At 35.2% G+C, this 21,291-nt stretch overlaps 3 protein-coding genes across 4 annotated transcripts in view; 1 reads left to right on the forward strand and 2 right to left on the reverse strand.

The window, feature by feature from the left end:
- Nucleotides 1–3,300, reverse strand: part of rump (heterogeneous nuclear ribonucleoprotein rumpelstiltskin) — an 8,287-nt gene extending 4,987 nt beyond the window's left edge. Inside the window, exons 1-9 of one of the 2 annotated variants that reach the window (XM_035864634.2) lie at nucleotides 3,104–3,298; nucleotides 2,449–2,821; nucleotides 2,057–2,350; nucleotides 1,730–1,976; nucleotides 1,458–1,634; nucleotides 931–1,370; nucleotides 640–775; nucleotides 434–515; nucleotides 1–371 (exon numbers count right to left, since the gene is read on the reverse strand). The exon at nucleotides 1–371 is cut by the window's left edge and continues 757 nt beyond it. In XM_035864634.2, the coding sequence (XP_035720527.1) occupies nucleotides 460–515; nucleotides 640–775; nucleotides 931–1,370; nucleotides 1,458–1,634; nucleotides 1,730–1,976; nucleotides 2,057–2,350; nucleotides 2,449–2,821; nucleotides 3,104–3,120 (1,740 nt within the window). In that variant the 5' untranslated portion in view covers nucleotides 3,121–3,298 and the 3' untranslated portion in view covers nucleotides 1–371; nucleotides 434–459. Of the gene's footprint in view, nucleotides 372–433; nucleotides 516–639; nucleotides 776–930; nucleotides 1,371–1,457; nucleotides 1,635–1,729; nucleotides 1,977–2,056; nucleotides 2,351–2,448; nucleotides 2,822–3,103 lie in introns of both variants that reach the window. The other variant, XR_004837951.2, reaches the window with a different exon arrangement.
- A 534-nt stretch (nucleotides 3,301–3,834) lies between these two features.
- Nucleotides 3,835–6,989, forward strand: Idh3a (isocitrate dehydrogenase [NAD] subunit alpha, mitochondrial). The gene is made up of 6 exons (XM_035864595.2): nucleotides 3,835–3,993; nucleotides 4,304–4,426; nucleotides 5,133–5,305; nucleotides 5,574–5,808; nucleotides 5,886–6,164; nucleotides 6,249–6,989. Exons 1-6 carry the CDS (start codon nucleotides 3,967–3,969, stop codon nucleotides 6,486–6,488), a joined length of 1,077 nt encoding a protein of 358 aa, XP_035720488.1. The 5' UTR covers nucleotides 3,835–3,966; the 3' UTR covers nucleotides 6,489–6,989.
- Nucleotides 6,990–10,811: 3,822 nt separating this feature from the next.
- Nucleotides 10,812–21,291, reverse strand: LOC118440912 (uncharacterized). Its single transcript, XM_035864653.2, has 4 exons — nucleotides 21,130–21,291; nucleotides 18,286–18,378; nucleotides 11,500–12,833; nucleotides 10,812–11,088 (listed from the first exon to the last, which is right to left on the reverse strand). The coding sequence occupies exons 3-4, from the start codon at nucleotides 12,803–12,805 to the stop codon at nucleotides 10,922–10,924; spliced, it is 1,473 nt and encodes a 490-aa protein (XP_035720546.2). The 5' UTR covers nucleotides 12,806–12,833; nucleotides 18,286–18,378; nucleotides 21,130–21,291; the 3' UTR covers nucleotides 10,812–10,921.

Raw genomic sequence — 21,291 nt, forward strand, 5'->3', positions numbered from 1 at the left:
CTACATACTGAAAAAACCTATGGACTATGTAAGAACATTACGAACCTAAAACCTAACAAACTAAACTATATATCGATCACTCGAAGAAGCTGATTTAGAAGTGAACGTTTCCGACTGTAAAAAGGAACGATAACTGATGGTGTAGAATTTAGAACAAGATGGTTACGTCAAAGAAGGCTGACCATTAGCCCATCAATACGAGCGTTTCAACGTTGAACAGGTATACAACACACGACTGTTGTTCTTCCAACGACAGATTACTTCTCACTCACTGTCCTACGTTCTGCCACACAACTACGATGAATTTCAAGTATTGTCATCGGGAGCGGAACAATGCTGCAGACGACATAGCAAACCCCAGTCTCCTCTAGCTGCATCAATAAGTTATGGTCAAGCATCAAATTCTGCGAATATTAATTCGTACTAGCGTTACCTTTGATCGATGTAGTAGTTCTTTCGTTAGTACAAGCGTACGTCGATTGTCCTGCCATCGATACGTGACCGATTCATCATCGCTATAAAGTATATAAATCAAGGAAAATACTCGTATATTATTAAAATGTTAGTGTATATATATATATACATATATATATACACACACACACACAAAATACGATGTTTTTCTTTTATAAAGGATACACACTGCTCGCTCCGCATCCCATTCAGAGACGAATCGTACCATTCCCATATCTGTACCTCTCATTTCTGCAAACTTGACCTCACCAACATCTTGAAATTTATCACGTAACATTTGCCACGTAGTATTAGGAGGTAACTGTAATCAAAACAGTACGTATTATTATTTTTTATTCGAACTTTATATATTCTAAATTATACTCTACAAGAAAAGAAGCGAAAAATACAATAACATGCTCAGATATTTTTGATAATATTAATTGCGTCAAATAAAATTTTTCAAAATATACTTACATTTCCTATAAGAATGGTATCTGACATCAGCCGAGAACCGTTAGCATTTTGTCTGTTACCACCTCCACCTTGTCCTTGATTTCCGGAGAATGCACCACCTCCACCAGATACACGATCGCCATCCCCTCTGTTGAAGCCTCCATCAAAATCTCTGCCACCACCAAAGGATGAACTTCCAAAAGCATTGTTGCCACCAAATCCTATATCGTTATCTAATTTAGATAAACCTCTTGGTGCAAAAGAATTATTTCCTTGACCACCAGCCAAAGATGCTTGTAGTCCTGACAAACCGCCAACTCCACCACCAAAGCTATTCAAATTTGAAGCCAGTTCATTTGTTAAAGATGAATTCAATAAAGAGCTTGTAGTTAGGTTTGCTCCTAAACCACCAGCAAGACTCGCTTGAAGTGCTGCTGCATTTGAATTTGTCAATGCTGATGCTAAAAAGAAGAGAAATAATTGTGAATAAATGCATTCATATATCTGTATATAAGTCTATGTTTAATCGATGTTAATTCACGGCATACCTAATTGTGCAGGTACAACGTTATTTAATCCAGCACCAAATGCACCGGCAGCCAAAACAGGAGCAGAGATAGGATTTACAACCGGTGGATTGTTGGCTTGTACACTAGGAATATTTCGTGCTACATCCATTAATCTGTTTCCTCCTGCTCCTAATCCCATTCCAATGCCCTTCAGACCTAGTTTATATTAAATTATAATTATATTGAAATGTATAAATGTACCAACATGGGAACTTTGTCATATCAATAAAAAAAAAAAGAAAAAACCATACCTTCTGGTAATTTTGGTGGCATATCTGGTTCATTTGCTCTATCAAGCCTTACTGTCATTCGTCTGTCATAAAGTTGTTGATTGTGTAACATTGAAATAGCTTGTACAGATTCCACTGGATGATCATATTCTACGACTCCAAAGCCACGAGACTTTCCATCTTTATCTTTGCCCAATTCAACATGTAAAACTTTACCAGCCAACTTAAATACCTCCAACAATTTTTTTTCATCTACTTTATAGTCCAACTGAAGAGAATAATGAAAATATAAAGAGTAATATATTTTACGATTATTATAAATATTTATTAACATTAAGATATACTTACATTTGCTACAAAGACTCTTGTAACCAAAGGTCCATTAATACCTAAAGATTCCAAGAATTGTGTACTGAGACCATAAGTATTACCAAACTTATTATCACCACCGCCTCCACCACCTCCACCACCACCGCCACCAACACCACCACCACCACCACCACCACTGCCACTAGGTGCTGGCATGTTTTGTCTACCACCTCCTTGCTGACGAGGAGGATCTCTAAACCTATCATCTCTTGGTCTATCATTATTACGAGCTGTTGCTAGACGACCATATTTATCACGCTCAACATCAAAGTCCTAAAAAAGATAAATTATTAATAAATCAATTAAATTGTTTTATTTTTTTCGTAATATGATATTCAATTTAAATGTGTTACATAATCATCTTGAACTACCTCTTTCACAACTAATTTCCTTCCTTTTGTGTCATAACGATGCATTTTTTCAACAGCAATTTTTACCGATTCCGCATCTTCAAATTCAACAATACCACAACCACGGGGCTTATCATTTTCATCCGTAAATAGTTCGACATGTGCAACTTTCCCTACTTCAGTTCTAAATAAATCTTTCAAATCCTGCCATCGAAAGTCATACGGTATATTTGATACATAAATTCTTCTATCTGAAGCTTTTCTGCCACCACGATCATTTCTTTCTCTACTCCGATCACGACTAGTCGAATTGATACGATTTTGTCTATCCGATCGTCGATTCCGATCACGTTCTCTGCTCCTATCTCTTTCATCGTCATTTGGAATTTGTGTTCTGTTGTTTAAAAGAATATTGAATATGAAATGAAAAATATCACTTAATTAATATAAAATCATTCCACCATTATATAAAACAAAGAAAGCTTAATTATAAATAATATTTTGAATCAACATCTACAAATAACAATTTAATTTAAATGCAAACAAGATATAATATCATTACATAAAACGATAATATAAATGGGAACGGTTAATATTAATAATAAAATGGTATATCACATGCCGACAATAAAATTTTCATGAAGATGTTTGAAAAAATATTCATTGTTTCACTTACTCCTCCACTTTGATCATCCTTGTTATTTAATTGAAATAACGATTAACAAAGGAAGTTCTAGATAATCTATCTAAATTTCTGAGGTTACAAAATAGTCAAACTGAAAATAGAAGCAAACATACGCGAGCACGAGAAGCGTCTTATAAAATGGCTGTCAACGGAAGTTATCAAATCCCGGAAACCAATGAATTCAAAAGCAAATTTACAAATACTATAAAGTATTAATACGATATGATGAAAACTCACAAAAGATTTTCTTATAATTGATATATATATATATAGTATTAAGCGCGATAAGATAAACAATATCGATTATGTTTTTTTCCACGTATTAACTAACGCTATTATCATTAAAGTTTTAAAATGATTTCTTAACTTCCGATAAAATCATTAGTTAGAATGAAATTGCAAGTTTCTCAATTTCATCGACCAATTACTGATCGAATTTAAAGATAGCTATTACAGCGGGAAATAATAATTTTTATTTCAATTATAATTTGAATTTATTCATATCGTAACTGATACATTTTCCAAAGATCAAACTGTAAAACTTATCTCGAAATAACCTATAAACGTTTCTATCACCTTGTTTTATAAGCTCGTTTTTATTGTTTTACAAAACATAATGATGCAAATGTAATTTTAATTCAAACATATGCCGTGGAGCCACCGTTCATCTTTAAACAAATATCGTCCGCTATCTTCCGTTTCCGAATAGCAGAAGACATCGAGATACGTCGACCAATGAGAATCGTTCGTTCGTTCTTTTTCCTTTTGCTTTTGCTTTGCGACTCTTCTGACGTGCGCAGCTGCGTTTCTATACTAGAGGTTCATTTTTTTATATAAAAGTTTACTTTAAGATAATGGCAGCCCAGTGGATACGAAAAGCAGTAAGTTAACACATACCTTTCAAAAGTCTATTTATTAACTATTGTATCGTTTATTTAATATTATCATATTTTCGAATAGAAAGGTTAGAATACTTCTTTTGCATGGTCTATATATTCGTCTACTCCTTTCATAAGACTAATCGTCTTCTATATATTCCAAGATTTCAATATATTTCAAGAATTCCATTTGCATTATTTAGTAAATATATATCACAATGTTATCCTTTCCATTCATATAAATGTGAAATAACAAAACTGATAAAATGTCATCGCATAGAATTGAATCGTTTTCTGGATTTTCCGAGGACAGATCTCACCAAAAATTGGCAATGTACGCTTCTGCAGTAATCTTCGTAAATGTACCCTTATACCAGGAGACGGAATTGGCCCAGAAATATCCATTGCTGTGCAAAAGATTTTTGATGCTGCGAAGGTAAGGCACAAGCATATGTATATAGGTATATACCTTTTTATTTTATTTTATTTTTTTTTTTTTTTAACGTACTAGTGTCTCGTCGATTTTACGAGTCTTTCAATTCTCTCTCTCTCTTTCTCTCTTTCTCTCTCTCTCTCTCTCTCTCTCTCTCTCTCTCTCTCTCTCTCTCTCTCTCTCTCTCTCAAAATATTAGATAACACAAGAATGTTCTTAACAATAAATATTTGTTTTTTTTAAAGAACAATATTAATTTATATTTTGCAAGGTGACCCAATTTGTCGTAGCATTAACCTCTTATAGCGTTTATTTTAATCTTTCTCTTATACAGGTTAATCCAATTATAGGTTTATTTAATGTGTTCTTACTATAGCTCTTACCAAAAGTAAAAAAATATATATATTTTTGCTTTTTTCCCCCTTTAAATCATTTTATTTATTTATTTATCTTTTTTTTTTTTTAAGCTATTCAAGTGTATGTGTTCAGGGTGTTATGTCATATCAGGAGAATCCATATTGAATCTTTATATGTGTGTATATATATATATATATATTCATGTACACATATACAATCCACAATTCTTTACAGTGGTTTAATATATTTATACAAGAAATATAGGTGGCTTTTTTATAAAAAGTATATAAGCTTATTTTTCAATTATATTTAATATTACGTATTGTAATAATATGTTTCACCGTAATGACAGGTACCAATAGAATGGGAATCAGTGGATGTAACACCTGTAAAAGGTCCAGATGGAAAATTTGGCATTCCACAAGCTGCTATTGATTCGGTTAATAGAAATAAAATTGGTTTAAAGGGACCTCTCATGACTCCAATAGGAAAAGGTCACAGATCTTTAAACCTTGCATTAAGAAAGTGAGTTTCTTTTTATCATTGTGTAATCAAATATAGTATAATTTTAACCTTAATTATTTGAGAATATTATCTACTTCTTAACACAGCTGCTTTTAATAATTCTGTAGTTATGTAATCAAAAACATCAAGTCAAATATAGATAGCATCATTTTATTTGATATACTTTAAGCAATGTTTGTAGAGTAATATCATTCATGTTTATTTTCATGATTGAATCTGAATGATATATTTTCACAAATCAATAAACTCAATTATTTTTCTTTTGTAGAGAATTCAATTTATATGCTAATGTACGACCATGTCGTTCTTTGGAAGGATATAAAACATTGTACGATAATGTAGATGTAGTAACAATCAGAGAAAATACAGAAGGAGAATATTCAGGTATAGAACATGAGATTGTAGAAGGTGTTGTACAAAGTATTAAATTAATCACGGAAGAAGCATCTAGTAGAGTAGCAGATTTTGCTTTTCAATATGCTAAGGATAATAATAGAAAAAAGGTAAGACTGTCTTCAATAATAAAAATTAATTTAATAATGATTGCAGATGATATTTCAAAGATTGTATCTTGTTATAGGTAACCGCAGTACATAAAGCAAATATTATGCGTATGTCTGACGGGTTATTCCTTAGATGTTGTCGGGATGCTGCTCAAAAATTCCCAAGCATAAAATTCGAAGAAAAGTATTTGGATACAGTGTGCTTAAATATGGTACAAGATCCAAGTCAATACGACGTTCTTGTCATGCCCAACCTTTATGGTGATATCTTATCAGATATGTGTGCTGGACTTGTAGGCGGTCTTGGACTTACTCCTAGTGGAAATATTGGCCTTAATGGTGCTCTCTTTGAATCGGTATGTTCCGAACTATTTTATTTACTTTTTTTTTTACAAATATTACGTTTTACAGCTTAATTAAAATTATTATTCATAATATAGGTGCATGGAACTGCACCAGACATTGCGGGTCAAGATAAAGCTAATCCTACAGCGTTGTTATTATCGTCTGTAATGATGTTAAAATATATGGGATTAAACGATCATGCGCGAATTATAGAAAATGCTGCATATGACACTATCAAAGAAGCCAAATATTTGACTGGTGATCTTGGAGGAACTGCAAAATGCAGCGAATATACTAATGAAATTTGCAAAAGAGTTTCTGCACAAACAAAATAAATAGCATTAGAAAATAATTAAATATGAACTGCCAAATACTCGTAGAATTCGTGATCTTTTAATGTGGTAAAGCTCTTTCAATTTAACAAACATAATATCATATGTTGATTCATATAATTTTGCTCAGTATCAATTTATAGTCCAATTTAATCATATATCTTACAAAATAGGAAATACAATTCATTGTAAAAATATGTAATTATATATACCGAAGATTTGCCCTAAGTTTGTTATAGCATTTACCTCATATATCTCGTTACATGCGAATTTCCAAGTAAACGCGTAACAATCATCGTGTATTTTTCTATTCGCATTGGTTGTTACATATCGTTTACTGATAGATAAAGGATTTTAGTAAACTTTGTAAAGATTAGTTTGTACAAATTAATGTGTAGATGCACTCTGTATTATACTTTTAAATAAAATTGTTATGCAAAGTGTGCTAAAGAAAAAGTTTCAGAAGTCAACATTGTGCAGTATTATAAACAAATAAAAATAAAAAACATAAAGGAAAAAACTTCAAATACACGAGTTTGTTCTTTCTTTTATTTATTTATATGTATATACTTTCTTTTTTTTCCATTGCTTTTATCTTCGTAACGCACATATTCGTTTACTTTTCATTTCCCATAGATAAGTCTCGCTTATCGAAATAAAAATCGGAGATATTATATTTCGATTAATTTGAAAAAAAAAGAAAAAAAAAAAAAAAAAAAAAAGGATATGCGACATCTTAATGCGAAGATACGAAGGACGAAAGTGAAAGTTGGATTTACATGATTGCGGGTGTAAAAGAAAAAAAAAGAAAGAAAAGGTCATGAAAAAGGGAATATAACTTTTAGAAAAAGGAAGGCTTCTGGATATAAACACTCGGTAACTTCACCCTACTTGGTGTTACGTTATAGCACTCGTCCCAACCACTTCATAATTTTCCCTCCTGCTTACACCGCTCTCTTCCATGGTACAGTATGGTTCTCAAGAAAACTCTCAAATATGAGAAAAGTTGTTGGCTATATTTCATCGGTCTTGTGAACGGGAAGACGAAGGAAAAAGGAGGTACGGAGAATCCAAGGGATTCAGTGTCATCTTCGCTGCTCGTTAATCCTGTCTGTGATTTATCGAGATTCCACGAGTGAATAATGATGGACATTGTAAATTTTCGATATTAGAGTTTCTCTTTGATCTACGAGCTATGCGTCTTTTCTTGGCTGACAGGAACGTTTCGCGTTACATTTAACGTTCATAATATTAATAAAGAATAAAGAGATCTTTTGCGAAGGAAGTATCCTCGAGAGAGTAAAAAAAAAGGGATAAGGGAATCAACGAATCCATGGATTATCTCGAGCGTTATGAATAGCTGGTAAAATGGAGATCGGGATATCAAGAGATGATGCTGCTGATTCTAGGTATCACGAAGTGTTTTGACACAAAGGTAGAACACACTCGAGCGAAGTGTGGAAAGCGACATATGCATATTCAACGACGAGAACCCGTCGCGTAGTCATAGGAATAATAAAAATTCGAGGGTTGAAATTATTTAGATTTATGCCCGTTCTCTTGTCGTCTCGTACCGTTGGTGTGACGAGAAGCGATTCGATTCTAGGGTACAAATTTCATGCATTATTCAGGACTTGCCGCAATGCACCCCCAGTCAATGGAAGCGATCCTTTGGAAAAAAAAAAAATAAATAAAAAAAAAAGGAAAAAGTAAAAAAAAACGAAAAAAAAGTCGTTTTTAATCTCTTTTCGCGTCTCAATAATGTGCAAGTCGCGGCACGTCTCCTACAACCTTTACCCTTTGACAATCCAAAATCGCTTAGCACTTCTAAAGCAAAGACTGCTTTCAAATGTAATCTATGATCAATTCCAAACGATCTTCACGCGATTATTATTTCTTTTTTCTTCTTCTTCTTCATTTTTTTTTCTTTTCTTTCTTTTCTTTTTTACCCTTTCGCAATCGTTTCCGATATATTCACACATTCATTCCTCTACCTCCTCTACGTACTTTTCTTCTGATCTATATGCCACCGTTATTAAAATCCACTAGGCTGTGTCACGTAAAAAGGAAATATCGTGAATTGTAATATTCGTTCGTGCGTTACTACTCGCAAAGATTTATGCACCTAGAACAATACTTTCCTACGTTTTATCTCCTTTCCTTTACTTTTTCTTTCTTTTCTTTCCTTTTTCCTTTTTTCTCATTTCTTTTCTTTCTCTCTCTTTTTTCCTTTTTTTTTTTTTTTTTTTTTGAACGGTACCATGCATATTTTATGACATCGTCGTTGTGGAAATATTGGCTTTACCGTCTCTATCTATCGACGGGAGAAAGACGGAGGGGCGAAGAGGAGGAGGCCACCGCTTAATCGTCTTACTTGGAATTAATTATCGCATGTAGAATTACATTCGTAATCAACCATTCATTAGAAAATGTTCGGGCTACGTAAGCTTTTCATTACTTTTCTCTTGTCTATTCATTTATTTATTTATTTATTTATTTATTTATTTATTTATTATTATTATTATTATTATTATTATTATTATTATTATTATTATTATTATTATTACGAAACTATGTTTTCGTTATATCACAAGCTGTTCGATCTAACGAGTTACGATTTAACGCAGAAAGATCAATGAAATTAAATCAGGATCGTTTTATTAAAAACAACGATGTGATATTTTCCTTTTTTCTTTTCTTTTTTTTTTTTTTACAATCGATGTTACGCTTAAATTTGAATAATAAAAAAAATTATTTGAGCGAGTAACTTCTCTCTAATTTTAAATGTAAACGAAAAAGAACGTGTTAACTAATTAATTTTATAGGAAATATTATATATTCTTCGACACGTTATCATTTATTCGTAAGAGTAATCATCAATTATCTAACGCATTTCTATATAGAATAATATCAATTTGTTTTCACGCTTATCTTTAAAAACTTATCTTTAATTTTTCTTTTTTATTGATAATGTGATCGTACTTAATAATTTAAAAAGCAAAAAAAAAAAAAAAAAAAAAAATAAATAAAACATTTAATATCTGACGTTATTCCAATTATGAAAGAACCTATCATATTCATTCCTATCTTTGCATTTATGAAAAATTTCATTAAAAGAATAAATCCACGATAGATAGATAAGATCTATTCAAATAAATAAATTTAAAATAATCGTGGCGATAAGATATCGATAAAAAAAAAAAAAAAATGAAATAAGATACTAAAATGAAATAAAAATGATATAGTCTGTAAATGAGTTTGTAATGAAATATACGTTATAAATCGCTGTATGAGATTATTAATATGGACAATCAGCGAAATTCATGCGATTCATGCAAGTTCTTAGAATTTCTTATTTATATATGTCATCAAGTGTTCTTTCGGTTATAACGAGACGTATCGTCGTATTGAAAAAAAAAAAGCAAAGAGACACACAAATGTAGTAAAAAAATCCATTAATGACGGTAGATGTTGCCTTTGTTTCATTCATGTGTTACAATTTCTTATCACATAAGAAAATAAATAATGAAGCTGTTTCAATGAATTCATCATATATATGTATGTGTATGTATATATATATACATATACACACATTCACTAAGTATATGCATATATATGTACGAAATATTCTGTATATACATATATATTCAGTTGTATATATTCAACAAGAAAGATACTCAGCAAGAAGCATTGATACTTCTTTGTTTACTACGATTTGAAAAAAAAAAGAAATGAAACAGAATATTAGATTATTAATAGATAGATAATTAGAGAGAGAGAGAGAGAAAGAGAGAGATAAAGGCTATCTAAATCACATCGGATTTATTACGACAATTTACACGTTCATCATAATCTATCCATACTCTATTGATACATATAGATACATCGGAATACTACTATCATATTTACAGTGCATATCACATACAATTGAATTCGGAAAGGGACCATTTCAAGTCCCAATGGAGGTAGCTAAAAAAAATCCTCCTTGTTATAACTAGGGATTGACTTAATTAAAGTCGCGATAATCGATTAATTTCTCCGTGATTAGCTTAAAAGGAAAGATACGAGAGGTTTTGCGTTATTCCTTGTAAACAAACGAAAGCTCAAGATGATATACTTTCGGGTATATTAGAGACGATTAATAGATTTCTGTTTAAATAGATAACGCGATTTATTTCAAGTTGAAAGGGATGAAAAATGTTTAAGATTATTAATCTCGTTCTTTTTTTCTGGTTTTTTTTTTCCTTTTTTTTTCTTTTTTTTTCCTTTTTTTTTTTGTTTTTTTTTTTTTTTGTTTTTTCTTTTCTTTTTGAAGATAATCGCGAGAGACAAAATTCGAATGTAATATTAACCGGAGATTTGTCGATGATTCTAGCAATATGTTACAATTATTAATAAAGAACGAATCTAAAGATCACCTTTGGCACTTTCACAAATTATTCCGAGTTAACTCGTGCGGCTTGTTCGGTCGAAGGGTCACCTTTTGGTTCCTTTACGTAGTCTACCACCAATTCGAGACCAATTACAGCACGTAGATCCTTTCTCTCGTCTTCTTTACTCCCGGAGGAATTACTAGCGTCTTCCTGTTTCGAAGAGTCTTCGCCTGTTTTCGAGAAACAACTGAGATAATCGTATGTCGGAATAACAATTTATACGCCTTATGTTTTCCTTTCTTTTTCCAATTAATTATTTTCATTGACGAGGAAGAAAACATGAAGGACGATTTAACTATAATGATCGACGAATCTTTCTTTGTTTTTCTTTTTCTTTTTCTTTTCTCTATTAGTTAGTTTAACACGTTTAATGAGGAATACTCCTCAATTTTACAGATATCTTATTTGAAATCTTTCACTTTAAAGAGAATATGACATAAGTTAAGGAATTAGATGAATATATAGATTTATGCAAAGATTCCATTAAATGTGTTAATAAAATATATCAATAAAAAAAAAAAATATATATATATATATGTATATTAAAAATGAGAAAGAAAAAAGAGCCAATGCAAACTTACTTTCTGACAGTCCTTGTTTAGTCTCGTCATTTTCCGTTGCCGACGTCTCCTGCCTCGAAACTTTCGTTTTCTGTATATCTCTGTACGTCCTACTGAGATGCTTCAAAATGTAATTGGTGCCATGCAGGTTTTCGTCAATGGTTCTAGACGTACTAGCTTCGTCCCTTGTGAGATTCAATGGGCGATTACTGTATTCCTTTGATTGCGGAACGCTAAAAGCCGAACAGTGCTTGCTTTTGAAAGGTAACTGCCTCTCATTGAGCTTACGATCCCATATATGTCCAGAGACACGAAGATCGATGAAAAAGTGTAAGGGATCTATCCCAGGATAAGATTGTGGCATTGGATATGGCGGATACCAGAGTGGACTGGGTAAAAATTCGGAATTTGAGACGTTGCCGGGTAAACCAAATCCTTTAACACCTTGAAAAACTTCGCATCCTCTTCCAGAAAGTCCTGGAAGAAAGTTCCTCGAGAAATCGAGCTTTTTCTGATCGTTGAGTAAAGGTAAATCTGGAACGGTAACGGTATTCTTTGAGCGTTCGTCGTAACCATTTCTATCGCCATAATTACAATTTTTACGATCGCCGTGTTGTTGTTGCTGTTGTTGTTGCTGCTGCTGTTGTTGTTGTTGCTGCTGCTGTTGCTGCTGCTGTTGTTGCTGTTGCTGTTGCTGTTGTTGTTCTTCCGGCTTAACTTTTTGTAATTCGGCCGAAGGAAAAATAGTTTCCGGCGAGTGAGATTGCTCGAAGTGACAGGGCCGTTCGTCGAAAAAGTTCTTACTTTGTTTCACAAATTCCGATTTGGTCTCGTCGACCGATTTCAAAATATCTCCACCGAAACTTGTTTTTTGTTCGAACACGTTAACCTTGTTATCCGTCTCGTAAGTTTCGCTCTGTTTCGTTCTGTTCTCCAAGCGAGCATCTAGTTGTTGCTGAGACAGCTGTTGCGCTTGTCCATGATAATATTTGTCCTGTTGAGACTGATGATGATTATGATGGTGATGATGATGATGATGATGATGCGTTTTCTCCTTCGTCGTAAGTTCGAGTGGCCTGTCACGAGCGTCTCGCCATGATCTCTTACGACGTCTCGGTGTGGTAGTACCGTTCGCCGTCGAAGACGTGGCTTCGGCTTTGGCTTGAACGAACGATCTCAACATTTCACTGAAGAAAAAACTGTGAGGTGTCAGCGGTACATTGTACAAGTACGGTGGTGTCGCTGCCAATAGACGAGAGACAAGATCACCTCCCGATAACGAGGCTGGCGTTTTCAAAGTCGATGGATCACCCGTAGTTGTCGTCATCTTCGAACTGTCCTCGATGACAAATTTTCTATGAGAAAGAGAGAAAGAGAGAAAAAAAGAGAGAAATATAACGATGAGATATAACAAAATTTTCCTTCTGTTATTTAATTTTTCTTTTTTTCTTTCTTCTTTCACAAGAGAAGATCGAAGAGTTAACAATTTTTCTTCAAAATTCAAGGAAAAACCATTTGTATTGTTGGATCTATCAAGACGAAAGGATGAGAAGCGTTCGTTGGTAAGCTGTAAATCGACGGAGTGGAAGCGAACTACTATTGTCTCTTGAAATTAATCGAATAGCTGCCGCCGCTGTTAAGACCGAGACCAAGGAGGAAGTAATGCCTATATGAAGTTAGGCAAAGCCTTACGACGCGGTCTCGCGTCGAATCATCCATTAGGGATTACTAATTTCTGTCAAGCGCACGCTCTGTTTCGGTCGGATGCCTTTTGAGGATGAATTCTCGGAAAACTTAGGAGGATTTCTCTGATGAGATTCCCGAACCCGAAGGATCTCTTAACGATGTTAAAACGATCTGATCGTACAAATGATTCCATCGAACGAGCGCTGGATGTTTGACTTCATTTTTGTTCTTTTTCTTTCTCTTTTTTATTTTTTCCTTTCATATCCTTTTTTCTTAATCCATATCAATGACATAAATAGAAAGAGAAAAGAAAGTAACGTTCGAATAAATGTCAAAATATAAGGGGTGTTCACGTCCTTAACGAGGATATCTCGTGAGAGTCGCAACGATACGAAAAGAAAAAGTGTCATTTTTCTTAGTGGTAGAAGGTTTAAGTCGATGAAAGATTCTTTAACGATGGAAAGAGCAAGGAGCAACGAATCGTGGAAGGGCAGAATAGAGGTCCGTATCCGTGTCCGCGTACCGAGGAGGGATCGGGTATTGTTTCGGTCCATTGTTTCCTAAACAAACGACGTCCACGTTGTTTCGTCAGGAGATATTATGTTCAGCCAGACAGGCAGGACGAACGGGAAATGGACTGCTGTCAGTTTTACTCTTCGTGATAAATACGAGCCAGTCGCCGGTGTCCGGCGCACTGTGGCCATAATTCCGTCTATCTTTATCGTCGTGAAACATTCTAACAAACAAAACGAGCCACCGTTCTTCTTCTTTGTACTCTGACTTTACCTTCATCGTCGTATCTATTCGCTCAGCTGATTCTTTTTTTTTCTACTTTATTTTTCTTTTTTCCTTTTCGTTTTCCTTTTCCTTTTCTCTTTCTTTTTCTTTTACTGCACGTTGTTTTTTCCTTTTCTTTTTGCGCGGACACATTGTTGAAAGTCGAGACTCGAGGAAAAGATATCAGAAAAGAAATAATAATAATCTACGAGAACATGAAAATAGATCTTTATAAGATTCATCAATCTATAGTACATATACATAATTATTTTTCAATTGATTCTAATACATTTCTTTATGATCTTTTGTCAATGAAATTTCGAATATTGAAATAATCTCGATAATTATCTGACGATGAGATAAATGAAAATAGATTTAGAATAACGGAAATATTAAAAATTCAATTCGAAATAATACTTATGATCTTACATAACTAAATATTACGTGAATTGGCGAAAAAATCTTAATATCATAATATTTCAATAAATTCACCAGTTGATATTCTATTGTAAATTTTCTATAACTTGGAGAATTTTTTAATTTATCAGAAGAAAATAATAATGTTTCTCGAATCCTTTAGAATTTTTAATATTTCTCAATATATATTTGAAATAAAAAGAAACGACCGAAAGAAACTGAATTTGGGATGTTTCATTTGACATGAACACGATTTTTCGTTAAATTGTCAATAGAATATTCTCGAGATTTAATCAGACGAGATTTAAAAATCATAGCGAATATATATGTGGTCATATTTTCGAATCAGACGAATGTCTTTATTCCATGGATCAAAGTTAATTTCCGTGGCGAATTTTCGCGACGACATCTTACGTAAAAGCTTTCGCGAATGGCTGAGCTTCCTTTCGACGGATTCCTTGAAGAAGATCTTTATTGTTTCCTTTCCGTTATCCTTTCTCCCTCTTTCTCTCTATCTCTCTCTCTCTCTCTCCCTCTCTTTCGAAGGAACTTAATAGCTCCTTTCATCTCTCACAGGCGTCTCTTCTCCTTCGGTTTTTCGCAGCGACGAGAAGACGGCAAACTAAGACAAAAAGGAAGAAAAAGGAAGAGGAAAGAGAGAAAGAGAGAGAAAGAGAAAGAAAGAGAGAGAGAGAAAGAGACAGAAAAGGAAAAGAAAAAGAAAAAAAAAAGAAAAAACGAACCCCGCCCGATGGAACTTTACGGTAGCGATGTTACATTATTATTCCGCTCGAGGCGAGACGCGCTTCGAAGAATCCTCGAAGACGTCGAAACTGCGCGCAGTTTCGGTTTCACGCAGTTTCGTAAAAGAGCTCGAAGGTAGAAACGATAGAGGATGGTGGTGTGAGTTGGAAATACCGCGAGAGAATCCGAGGAAGGGGGTTTACGATTCATAAGACAACTCGGTGGATTGAATTAAGCGAGAGCAGGGCGGCAGCTGCCAATCCAAGCCCGCCTCGGTCCACCCCCTAGTACCCCTCATCACCCCCATCCAACCATCACGAATCTGCATAATCCCGTTCACGTCGACGATTCTAATTGGCGGATTGTTTCAATCTCTGTACCCGCGAATATTTGCATTCCTACGTCTCCACTTCCAAACTACCCAAACCCTTCTTCTCCAACCCTTCATTCCTTCTTTTTTTTTTCTTTTACCCTTGGCTATCCGATTTTCAAAGCTGGACTCCGTCGGTAAGCGTTATCGCTATGATTATAATCCGTTTTGGTTTGTTTTCGTGTTCCTCTCTTGAAATTCCTTTTCTTTCTAATACGGAATAAAATGCATTAAATGGATGATAATTGGGACAACGACGATTATCGTTATCGGTGGTCAGTGTCGTTTCAATAAGGACAAATTCTTCATCCTTACTAATACGAGCCACGTGTGGATCCGATTTATTTTTCGATATGAAAGAAAATGATTTTAGGAAATCCGCAAGAAGATTTAATAATTCATTATCTTACATCGGAGAGTTTTCTTTTTTTTTTTTTCTTTTCTTTTTTTCTTTCTTTTTTTTTTAACCCGTTTATCTCACTTCTCTTTTTGCAGGAATATGTGTATTCTTCGAGAAAGACCTTGCGTACTTTATACCGTCGGCATAAACATTTTTATTACAGTCGTGTCTTTGGGAAAAATGTTCTCCCTTTACATAACGAAAAGAAAAGTCCCTTGCAACGCAGTTTGCTTTTCTTTCTCTCTTTCTCCCTCTCTCTCTCTCTCTCTCTCTCTTCTTTTTTCTTTTTTTTTTTTTCTTTTCTTGACTCTATTCTTCAGGTAACTCGAACGTCTCTACTCTGTTTCGGTTGGAAAGTATACCGCTGTCAAAGCACACGAGTCTCGACAAAGACGATCCGTACCTACGACGCGAAAGAAATAATTTCAGATGCAATGCAAATCTTTTCTCTTCTCGATTCCGTTAATCTGTAGAGACATCGATGAAAGACGTCTTTGCGTCCTCATTCCTCGCTAAAAAGAGGAAGAACAAGAAGAAGAAAAGAAAGAAGAAGAAGAAGAAGAAGAAGAAGAAGAAGATGTACGTCGATCGTCGGGAACTATGCATAAGACTCAACAAGGCGTTACTTTAAGACAAAAACAAAAAAAAAGATACATTGAGTACTGAGTGACGACGAGTAATTAGAAACAAGGAATTCAATGCGCTCGTCATTAATCTGTTAACTGATGGGATTTTCGATCGGTGAATGTCTATCTATACGAGATTTATTATAATTCAAACTAATATAATACGATATTACGAATGAAGATACACACGTACAGAGAGTATTGGAAAATGAATGAATTGTAAAAAAAAAAAAAAAAAAAAAAAAGGAAAATAAAGAACAAAAGAATAGAAAAATCGGAACATATAATTTTTTTCTTTAATCAAAGCGAAGAAAAAAAAAATCTAATTGATTAATCTTCTTATCACAAGGGAAATGAAATATATTCGTGATAAATGAACGTCGTCTTCCCCCACCCCCCCCACCCCCCCAATTAATATATTAAGTAAACCAATAAGTAATTCATTATGATCGATTATCCATCGAGATATTAATCGAATATTATGTATAATTTCCGTTGGCTCGCTTCTTAGGAACTGAAAGCGAATAGAATTCCTACGGCAAATTAAAAACAAACAAACGAAACTAGCTGTGCAGCTCTACGATGGAATAGTAACCATGATCACGTATCGTATGGAAGTGGAAACGATTATATTCCGAATCTGGTGCTCAACGAACAGCGAAATACGCGTCCGTGTGTAGATATTTGATGTCGATATGAACGATATAGGTATGAGTTTTTGGAGGAAAAAGAAGAAAAAAAAAGGAAAAACCGGGAAAAATATGTGTCCGTCGAACAATGGATCGTATAATACTAGTTCTCATTGTTAACCCTTCGTCTCTGTCCATTTGACGATAAATTAAAGCCTTCTTTTTTTCTTTTCTTTTTTTTTTTTTGTCCAAATCGTCCAGCGTGAAAATACACGTTGAAAAAAAAAAAACCGAACAAACGCGAGGTGTCGAGGCGTTTTACGTCATCTCGTCGGACATGCAGCAGTCGTGTAGCTTTTTACCGCGACCCCTTTCGTTCCCGAACAATAATTTTTCCTGCTTTTTTTTCAGTTCTTTTTTCCTTTTTTTTTTTTTTTTTTTATTCTCTTTTCGACACAAACGATCCATTCAGGTTTTTTTTTTTTTTATAATCGCAAATACGTCATAGGACATGCAATGTTCGACCGATCGCGATCGGCGTGCAAAGTAGAAATAACGACGAACCACTTTCCTTCTTTTTTTATTTTTTTATTTTTTTTTTTTTTTTTTTTTTTGTTGAAAAACAAGATAACCGATAGTGGTACGCGCGTCACGAATAACAACAAGTTGGCGAGTAGTACGTTTATAAATGGGGAACGAGCGAAAGGGTTAACCAGCCGAGTAGAGCATATCAAACGTAATCACGATCGGTCACACACGTACGTACACATACACAAACGCACACACGCGCGCACACACATACACACGCACGCACGCACACACATATACACACAGAAAACTGATTTCTAAGCGAACCGTTAAGCGTCCTTCCGTCGATCCGTAACAATTATCACGCACTAAAAAATCACAACGAATAATGTAAAAATCTCTCGAATTTTATTATAGTGTTATTTCATTCAACGAAATCATCTCGAACGAGTTGCCCGAGGAAAAACATAGAAGAAGAAACTTATTGCTTTTGCTAAGAAAGATTGAGAAAAAAAGTTTATTAATGGATACAAAAAAAAGAAAAAAAGAAAAAAAGAAAAAAAAAGACATAAAAAAAAGAGCAATTAGTCGAGGAAAAAAAAATAAAGAAAAAAAATGTTTTACGCTCACCTGTTTACTTTCTTCAAAATCCAGCCTTACGTGCGTCTTCCTCGATCTTCCTCCGTTGAAGATCGCAATGCCGAAATAACGATCTATGGATCTCTAAAGCGAGGAAACGATGAGAAAGAGAGAGAGAGAGAGAAAGAGAAAGAGAGAGAAAGAGAGAGAAAGAGAGAGAGAGAGAGAGAAAGAAAGAGAGAAAGAGAGAAAACGAGAGAAAGAGAAAATGAATATATAGAAGAAACGAGTAAGAACAAGAACTAGAACGTGAACTAGAACGATAACGATAACGATAACTGGAACGTGAGATAGAAAGAGATAGAGAGATATAGAAAGGCCGGTGGTGTACTGCCGCGTGCTGCTCGTGCCGGCAAATGAGATAATAATCGGAGGACTCAGTCACTCGTCGTCGGCCACCGTGGCAGGCGGCCGTGGCAGGGTGGTTGTTCGACGGCGACTCTGGCAGTGGGGGTTGTATTCCACCCCTGACGAGCGTCAGTGGTGGCGGGAGCGCGAACGAGGCTGCCAGTACAAGCGTGTAGATGTATATATCCGTACGTGTATGTATGTGTATACGCTGGCGCGCGCGCGTATGTATGTGTCTGTGTGAGGGAGAGAGAGAAAGAGAGAGAGAGAGAAAGAGACAGAAACAGAGAAGGAGAGAGGGAGGAATCACGGGGGATGATCGGTAGTAGGAGGAGAGCCGGAGGCAGAGGGTGGTGGTTTTTGAGATGATCCGGCCAATCTGCGCATCATTTCCCCATTGCATCCCCGCGCCGCGGCAAACCGGCGCGGAATCCGCACCACCGCAAGCACCGTGGAAGCCCTGTTGAATGCCACATTTCGAGGCGAGGACAGAGAGAAAGACTGAACGGAGAGGAGCAACAAGAAACGAGAAATAGAGAGGGAGAGAAAGAGAGGGCGGTACTAAAAAGGGGAGTGAAAGGAGAGAGAGAGAGAGAGAGAGAGAGAGAGAGAGAGAGAGAGGGTTGTGCTGTACCCCTGCTGCTACTGCCTCCGCTGCTCTCCGAGGGAGCGAAAAAAGTGGAAAACAGATATAGCCAAAAGATTCTCCTTTCTCCTTCGTCATCGTACTCCTCCTCCTCCTCCTCCTCCTCCTCCTCCTCCTCTTCCATTCTTCAACCCCTTCCACAGATTCTCCCTGTTCGTATTCCGTTTCGTTTTACAGATGCGTCGACGGTGGTGTGTTTACACTTTGAAAAGAGGAATCGCTTGCGAACTCGCTTCAAATATCGATTTTTAATGCTGGATGAAAGGAGCTAAAGATTTTTCGCTATGTAATGACTCGCGTTATCCTAACTGCTCTTCCTTTCCTTTTCTAATTCTTCAACCAGTTAATGTATCACCGTGATTGTTGAGGATTTATAGAATTTAGGATATATTAATGGCTCTTTACTATCATGAAAGATATTTTCCATCAAAATTTTGATAGATAAAAGTCTTAGGAAAAAATTAAGAATTTAAGAGAATATTTTTCAACGAGATATTAAACTGAATGATCTTGTCGAGTCTGCTTAGAGAACCTATTCATAGTATCTTATTTTTGTAGAATATTTAACTGGCAAGGTAAGGCAAATTTGCTCGTCCAAAGGAGTAAAAAACGTGAGGAGCAATAGGATGTGTATGAGATTTGTTAGCATACGTTTAAAAAGAGAGGAATATTTACATATTCGGACTCTTACTCTGCCTCTTACGCGTCTTTGGTAAAAGCTTCAGGCACGTGGAAACCTCTTCCTCACTTACGCGTCGTCGTGGAACGTTGTTAATTGGTCGGCTACAAAGGGTAAACCGTGAAAACACTCGTATAGCTTGTCATCGTACCCTCGTACCAGAATATCGTATTTCAATGAAAGAGGACATGCTTCTTAAAATTTCGTACCTTTTTGTTATAGGACATTATTACCGTTCTTTGATATCGTACAGAAGGTATTTCATAAAATATAAAGAGCTTGAAAATACATATGTGTTCCTGAATTGTATCGAAAATATTACAAAGTCATTCGCAAAGAGACAAATATCAAATAATCGAGTAAATATATCCTAATATGCCGGTAATCTTTGTAATTGTATACTACTCATTAATTATTATTTGATTATCTTATTACTCTTACCAAAGGAAGATTTTTCGTATAACATTCTTCATTCCGCAAGAATCGCGAATATAGTTATATAATAATGTATAACGTCAGATATACAAAGCATATCGTGTTTATTTACAATCGATATTCAGAGCCATTGCCATGAAATACAATACTCGAACAATTTCATTGCTAGAACAGTCTAAAATGATACTAATACGTGATGTTTCAAAACTTAGGTAATCATTCGAGGATGATCGTTACTGTTAAACAACAATACGAATTTCGATACTCTTGGCCAATAGAGAATAACCTAATAACAATGGTTTTAGGATAAAATTTAAACCACACAATAGTGCCTCGTCGAAGAACGCAATGAACCTAGAAGACTCGAGAAATGAAGGAAATTGTGTGACTGTGATGACGGTCGTGGTGGTGGCCGTGATGGTAGTAGTGATTGTGCAGAACTTCGGAGGGATACTTCATCCCGCGGGCAAACACCCTAAATTTAAATCGACGATTTCAGGGTACCGAGATTTCCATTTCTCTCTGTCTCTTTCTATCTTTATGTTTCTATCCGTTCATTCTATCCATCTCTCTCTCTCTCTCTCTCTCTCTTTCTCTTTCTCTCTTTCTCTTTCTCTCTTTCTGTCACGATTTCTAGCGAAAGACGGTGAAAGAGTGAGAAAGAGAGAGAGAAAGAGAGAAAGAGAGAGAGAGAAACAGAGAGAGAAAGGGGTAGAAAACAATTTACCCGAAATTCGCCTCGTCGCGTTTGGCGACTGGATACACTTCTATTTGTCCCCACGGCAATCTGTCGACTTCGAACGCGCAAGCCCTTCTCCTCGCTTTCCTTGGCATCCTTTCTCCAGCGCCTCTCCAGCGGCTCTCCAACGCCTCTCCATCGACTCTCCAA

This window comes from Vespa mandarinia, chromosome 6 (assembly GCF_050613455.1).
Source record: "Vespa mandarinia isolate Hongniang chromosome 6, ASM5061345v1, whole genome shotgun sequence".
Lineage (NCBI taxonomy): Eukaryota > Metazoa > Arthropoda > Insecta > Hymenoptera > Vespidae > Vespa > Vespa mandarinia.